This window comes from Haliotis cracherodii, unplaced genomic scaffold, assembly GCF_022045235.1.
Source record: "Haliotis cracherodii isolate W230 unplaced genomic scaffold, xgHalCrac1.p SCAF_9, whole genome shotgun sequence".
NCBI classification, from domain to species: domain Eukaryota; kingdom Metazoa; phylum Mollusca; class Gastropoda; order Lepetellida; family Haliotidae; genus Haliotis; species Haliotis cracherodii.
Window position 1 is genome coordinate 39,561,684 of NW_027266343.1, and position 7,800 is coordinate 39,569,483.

At 41.1% G+C, this 7,800-nt stretch overlaps 1 protein-coding gene across 1 annotated transcript; it reads right to left on the reverse strand.

The window, feature by feature from the left end:
* Nucleotides 1-201: 201 nt before the first annotated feature.
* LOC139452810 (peptidoglycan recognition protein 1-like) lies at nucleotides 202-6,881 on the reverse strand. The gene is made up of 3 exons (XM_071234431.1): nucleotides 6,808-6,881; nucleotides 3,529-3,717; nucleotides 202-1,246 (listed from the first exon to the last, which is right to left on the reverse strand). Coding segments are annotated over exons 1-3 (534 nt in total). The 5' UTR covers nucleotides 6,809-6,881; the 3' UTR covers nucleotides 202-902.
* Nucleotides 6,882-7,800: the final 919 nt, after the last annotated feature.

Sequence of the window (7,800 nt, forward strand, 5' to 3'; positions counted from 1 at the left end):
CTGCATCTCACCTGCCTGACTCATTAAATGCGTGAAGATTCCGGGGTAGAATAGGTCTTCAGCAACCCATGCTTGCCGTAAAAGGTGACTATGCTTGTCGTAAAAGGCGACTAACGGGATCGGGTGGTCAGGCTCGCTGACTTGGTTAATGCATGTCATCGGTCCCAATTGCGTGGATCGATGCTCATGTTGTCAATCACTGGATTGTCTGGTCCAGACTCGATTATTTACAGACTGCCGTCATATAGCTGGAATATTGCTGAGTGCGGCGTTAAACAACAAACCAAAAAAAACAACATTAAATGCGTATAATGGTACGTACAATACAAACTGTTTATGCCTTCATATACATTATGTTGTCGCCATCTACAACATCCAAACTTATGTGCCGACAATGTTAATGTATACATAGAGGTTTTCTAGCCTTCTAATTGATTAATTTTTATTCAAATTAAACACAAAACAAATACCGATAAGTTTGATACGTATCAAGCGAAGTTCAGTAAAAAGGAATTGAAGTCCAAAATGCGAAAAGTCGATGGAAAAGCCAATAAGTCTGCTTCCATCTGATAAATAAACTAGTGAACATTTCTTTTCAGTGCAACAAAGATTAATATATTGATTAAACGCATACATCATATAAAAATAGAGTATTGCCCATTAAATAATGTTTGTTCGTTTGATTTTAACGCCGCACTCGGCAATATTCCAGCTATCTGACGGTGGTCTGTAAATAATCGAGTCTGGACCAGACAATCCAGTGATTGACATCATGAGCATCGATCAAGGCAATTTGGAGATGATGACTGCATCAATCCATTCAGCGAGTCTGACCACCCGAACCCGTTAGTCGCCTCTTAATGAAAGCACCAGGTTGATATGTACAACATACAATAAATATTCTATGCTGCGGGTTTTTCGGGAGGTTCCTGTCCCGCATGATCCCAGGCTTTGATGGCAGCATACAACTTATCCCCGGGACACTCCGTCTCCCGCACATCACGATGTCCATACACTTTGTAGTCGGGAGTTATCTTCCCCTGTGCTACGCCACTATTGATGACGTTTTGCACAACCTGCAAGGTAAGTTCACTCGGGGCTCGCTCGGTGAAATTTCCCATGACGGATATAGCTATGGCGACACGGTTAAACCCGTAAGTGTGTGCCCCAACCCTTGTCCAGTCTCGACCAATGAAAACGTGCCCTGCTTCCGATACCAGAAAGTTGTACCCGACATCGTCCCATCCTGCAATACAAGATAAACAATACGACGTTACATTTTTGAGACACGTTTCGTAGAATCAACATGGGCGTAGTTTGAATCTTGCTTTGCAATCGCCAATCCTTCCTGTTAAGCGTCTTATCAATCATATCCGTCTTCCTGTTTGCGCAGTGTCAATCGTCGTGACCGATTATGTTGAGGGGAGTTTACACACCTCAGTCTTGCTCTGTTTCAGTGAACATGGGCAATTAGCAGTGGCATGGATCGCAAGTTTTATGTGTGACAGTTGACGTTGAAGAATGGCAATCTCATTTTCGGAAAAATCGAAAACTGCAGTTTAGGTATCCCAAGGTTTCAAATTGGTATTCCATCCCATGCAGATATTGGAAGATAAATGACATTGTTACACAAAATGTGTGTTCCTATACGCATGCGCAATCATATTTACATTAATTGCTGTGATATTGTCGACTGTGGTATTCACATATATAACTATGATATTGCTGACTGTGGTATTCACATATATAGCTGTGATATTGCTGACTGTGGTATTCACATATATATCTGTGATATTGGTGACTGTGGTGTTCACATATATAGCTATGATATTGCCGACTGTGGTATTCACATATATAGCTATGATATTGCTGACTGTGGTATCCACATATATAGCTGTGATATTGCTGACTGTGGTATTCACATATATAGCTGTGATATTGCTGACTGTGGTATTCACATATATAGCTGTGATATTGCTGATTGTGGTATCCACATATATAGCTGTGATATTGCTGACTGTGGTATTCACATATATAGCTGTGATATTGCTGACTGTGGTATTCACATATATAGCTATGATATTGCTGACTGTGGTATTCACATATATAGCTATGATATTGCTGACAGTGGTATTCACATATATTCTGTGATGTTTTTACCATGGACAAAAACAACATTTGTATAGCAAACTATTTTGCTCTTTGTTTGACAATAAAGTGAATCTGTTTGGGTCGGTCGGTTTTGGTGGTGGAAATACCATGTGACCTTGACCAGCGTTTGATGCACCCATAGGGTCATCTTGCAAGAGGGAGAAAAACAGCTCAGCAATATATCGATGCAACTATCCTCTTGATCATGCTTCGGTAACAGTAAGATTAACCTTGTGCCAACGGACTTTGTCAACGTGATCAACTTTGGGAAACTGAATATGTGCAGCCTATATTGTTATTGTTGTTACTGGAATACAAGAAATTTTAAATAACTACTTCTTTACTTCATTGTTAATGGTAAATCTCGTACTTTGGTACAGTCCATTCCCATGTATAGAATTGGGTGTTAAAGCATATCTCATCATGCCTCCACATGGTGCTGTAGGCACACTGGCGTGTAGGAACAATGATACTAAACCATGTCAACGACATGCATGTTTAAAGTGCGGGATTTCACTATTTTCTCAGTAATATTTGAATGTAGATTTGATCTTTTGTGTTCATTCCAGGGGAATTCAAATAAATACATAAATATGCCTAGTCGCAAGCTTTGGGCCTCCCAGCTTTCATCAGGCATTCTCTGTTGGTTTCGTACTGCATTATTCGAGATCCTATTTTCTATTTTACTATTGCTGTGTTCATTATATTTCACTACATGTCAGTAGTTGAGTGAGTGAGTGAGTTGAGTTTAACGCTGCTCTTAACAGTATTCCAGTTATATCACGGCGTGTCAGCTTAATGTCGGAGGAAAGCCCGAAGTGATGCAGGTCTCAGACGTTTACCACTTCGGTGAAATCCACGAACACGGGTATGGTGCTGACAAACCTAGAAACATAATCGGGGCGAACCGGGATTCGAACCCACAATCATAGGTTTCTGGCGTGCCCAAGTGCCCAAGGCACGCAACTCTGCACAGCGAATCGCGGCGCCTTAGACAACTGGGCCACCCGTGCCCCCTTCAACAGTTGAAAAAGGTTCTCAAATAGTGTACGAAACAAACAGAGTGAAGCTCTAGCTTTGATGTCAGAGAAGGCTTTGTATTCTTTACAAAGGATTTGCAGAAACTGGATACTATAATGCATTTCAAAAAAAATAAATTTTACAGTTAAAAAGTTGACAGTTACTTTTTGGTTGATTTTTGCAGTGTCTCTTTACTTGATCAAACATTAAAGAAAGAGCTGTCATACAATTTCAAATACTTTTATACTATTCTTTTATAAATTGTTTTTGACGGTGATTTTAAGCGAACAAGTGAGCCGAAAATATCACATGGTGTCTCCTGACGAATAATGACGTGAGGGAACTAGTATGACGCACCTCGATCATCCATATGGAAATTCTGGATAACTCGCATTTCTTCACAGCCTTCCTCCAGGGTCATACACGACTTCATGTTTGTGTGGTGGATGAAAACGAGGCTGACTGGTTTGTCCATGTGATGTATTTCACGTGACTCACGCGCGCCCCATTCAGACCGAGACACAAACGGAAGGTCGTCCCGTGACACTGAAAAAAGATAAACAAGTTTATGAAGCAGTGTGCAAAAAGAGTACAGCAATAAAAAAACAAACACGGAAATTAATAATACGTCGAAAGTGCAATTTTAAAAACAAACTATTGATAAGGAACCTATCAACTCTTACATTGTTTATTATGGAGAGGAGACCAATGAAGATCCGGGGCAGAATAGGTCTTCAGCAACCCATTCTTGCCGTAAAAGGCGACTACGCTTGTCGTAAGAGGCGACTAACAGGATCGGGTGGTCAGGCTCGCTGACTTGGTTGAAGCATGTCATCGATCCCAATTGTGTGGGACGATGCTCATGATATCAATCACTGGATTGTCTGGTCCAGACTCGATTATTTACAGACCGCCGTCATATAGCTGGAATATTGCCGAGTGCGGCGTAAAACAACAAACCAAACCAAAACTTATTATGGGGAGGAATGTGTAATCTTTTTGTAGAGTAGACAGCGTGCTCAATTCTAAAGTACTTTAACTAGTTTATAAATATCGATGCAATCAATAAGATATTTGCTTCACAGGTGCAGTGTAGTTGGCGCATTAAAATGCCACTTACTAATCTTACAATGACTTGACTTTACAGCAAACTTGACATTGGACAGGGTCTTTTATATTGTAATGTTTCCAAACATGCCGTGATTTTCTTCAGTTGGTGCATGTCCGCCAAATTATTGCGAAATAAATAACACAACTATTTTATTCCCAGCATGTGTTATTGCGAAAAATAATACTTATTAGTCTATATGTGTGTAATATATATATCGCGGTTAACAAATCAGATGTATCCAGTATCGCTATGCCCCATGGATCATATGGGTTATAAGTACACTGATACATGAAACGGCATGCATTCAGGGTCATGGGTTCACGAGGTCAAAGGACACTATGATATATAATTCACTACACAACCCAAAGATCAAATCGGCTTTTGTTTTGTCTCATAGACCTTGAAGCATTGAAGCATTGAATTAACACGGGAGGGGGATCCCTGCTCTCGAACAGCTTCTAAATGGTACTGAAATGAGACGTCGTGGAGTGTGTGAAATTGCGAGTTTGTTTCTATGTAATTATCATCCAATACTGACTTCCACAGGATATATCGAGAGAGAGAGAGAGAGAAAGGAGAAAGAGGGAGAACTAATTTATTTATGTGTCACGCATTACATAGGCTGTGTATATAAACAAAATGGAGATATAATTTAAAAGTAACGCCCTGACATAGGGCTTATGAGACACAACGAAACAATTAGTACATGTGTGTAAAAAACGTAAGAAGGATACTGTTCGTATCCTGTACAAAACAATTTTATACATGGTAATATCCATAGTTCACATAATGTTCATGAACATTCAACAATTCTCTTTTTTAATTGCTTAAACCATTGTGAGCAAATTCTATCCAGAAGAGGGGTTTTTTTGGTGTTAAAACGTCCAGTTTCTATGGCAAGGGATAAATCGCTTGGATGAGATCATTGAAATTCCATCATAATACTTAGCAGACCATTGTGATGCCATCAGTTAGCGTGACGTCACAATCAAATGACATCACTAATCCCGCTAACACTGAAGCTGGTTATTCAGGTTTACTCTTTATAACGTTGTATTACGGTTTACAAACTGACCACAAAAAACTTAGCAAAATAGTTTGGGATGATAAATAGTCTCCCCCAAGTGTCTTTTGATATCAAATATATCAACACTCGTGGGTAAAAGCTTTAAGATTCGTGTCGATGTATTTGATACAAAACGACACTCTCTACGTATACACACGTAAGAACATTTGCATTGACACACACACAGACAGACTTTCGACCCAGCCAAGTCCCTCTGAATGTAGATATCGCGTTGCAGTAATAGAACGACTAAATGTACAATATAGCAACCTACTAGCAGTTGACACGCACCTTGAGAATAGTATGTGTATATGTGGCGGCATTTCAGACTGGAGAGTTAAGACTTGACAATGTCGCCTGCGGACATGCGAACGTATCGCACCTGGGCTTGCGGAGGAGAGATGCCTTGTGGATACAGTGTTGCGAATAACGTCTGATATACTGAAATCTGAGCAACGCTGGCCGGATTTCAGCGTTAATATCTCCACAAAGAGGAAGTGTCTGAACACAAAATACGTGTGTCTGATACATGTCTCGATTGCTGTGACAGTTAAACTTCCTGATGTATGTTTATGGTTTTGATTTAGATGTATTTTACTAACAGTGTTTTATTCTGTGGTTCGTATTTAAAAAGAGATTAGCTTTCGTAGTTTTTCACGTAAACTTTTAGTTTCCGAAAATGTCTCCACATCGCAACTGCTCATATTGCAGCTAATGTTCGTGGCGTTTCTACTACAACCACCACCACTACTACTGCTGCTGCTGCTGCTGCCACTACAACCATGCAGGGAGTCCGGAACAGAACAGGTCCCCACTACAACTACTACTACTACTACAACCACCACCACCCGTGAAGATTCCGGGGTAGAAAAGGTCTTCAACAACCCATGCTTGCCGTAAAGGGTGACTATGCTTGTCGTAAAAGGCGACTAAAGGGGATCGGGTGGTCAGGCTCGCTGACTTGGTTGATGCATGTCATCGATCCCAATTGCGTGGATCGATCATGATATTAATCACTGGATTGTCTGGTCCAGACTCGATTATTTACAGACCGCCGTCATAGAGCTGGAATATTGCTGAGTGTGGCGTTAAACAACAAACCAACCAATCAACCAAACATCACCACCACCACCACTACTACTACTACTACTACCACCGCTGCTACTACCACGTGTGTCATCTTTCCTTGTGTTGTCACATTTGTCACATAAACAATAAAACAGTGAAGATCATAAGGATTTAAGGCCCTTCACTACCACAAGTAATAGAAGTGATAGATTAATCTGACTTCGCACTGTAATGTTGGATACACACATCATTAGACGCATCAAACATAACTGATATCAATACTGCAAATATTCGGTCAAAGGTTAAACTGTAGCCACGTGACCCCTTGCAGTAGGTAAGCAAGATGAAGGTGGCGACGCACCTATACAGTGAGAGAGAGATCACTACTTACTTGTCTATGAAAGATCTTCCCTTCGCCACTCTGGTATTCAAACCTCACACACAGAACGAAATGTCAAAACTGAGTTTTCGACAGCCCCACGCGGCACACAATCTGCGTTTACATTTCACCCCGATGACAGTTGCCTCCCCTTTGCTACTCCAACATACACATCAAAGTGCAAATTATATAAATTATACCCTGTGTTACGTAAGCGGTCGTTTAGCAAACTGTCGTATATAACATGGCGTAATATATTTCGATTACACTACTTCGCCACATTGATACAGTATGTTTGATCAGATGGTTTAACTCAGATATGAAGAAAAATAGTTGATTATCCAGTGAGCTATTTTTAGACGGGAATCCCGTGTTCGTTTGCGTATGTGTCGTGTGTCAGATACGGAGGTGGGGCCTTCACTGTACGTCACGTTTTGATTCACTTCCTGCAATTGGGGAATAGGACCCGGGCTGTTCGGGGGGACGGTACTCGAGGTATCCAGGTCAATGGTCCAGGTACATATGGACTGATCTCCCGCTCTGTAACCCTGGCGATGGTTTAATAGAGCGTGTCAACTGTGACTCAGTCTCTGTCTGTTTGTCAGCAATATTCACGCCATATGGCCGCGGTCGGTAAATAATCGAGTCTGGACCAGGCAATTCAATGATTGACATCATGAGCATCGATCCACGCAGTTGGGGTGCGATGACATGCATCAACCAAATCAGCGAGCCTGACCACCTGATCCCGTTAGTCGCATCTTACAACAAGCACGGAGGTATATACTATATTCTATATACGTCTTTGCAACAAGCAAAGTCGCTTTTTACGGCAAGCATGGCTAGCCCGGATCTTCACGGGTCAGTGAATATGCAAATTGGTATCTTCGTGAAATAGAACAGGTGTACTTTCTTACTTTGAGCATCATCACGTTTTCGGGGTGAAATCATCAATAGTTGTGTCTGTTTGTTTGCTTGTTTAACGGCCCACACCGCAATGTTCCC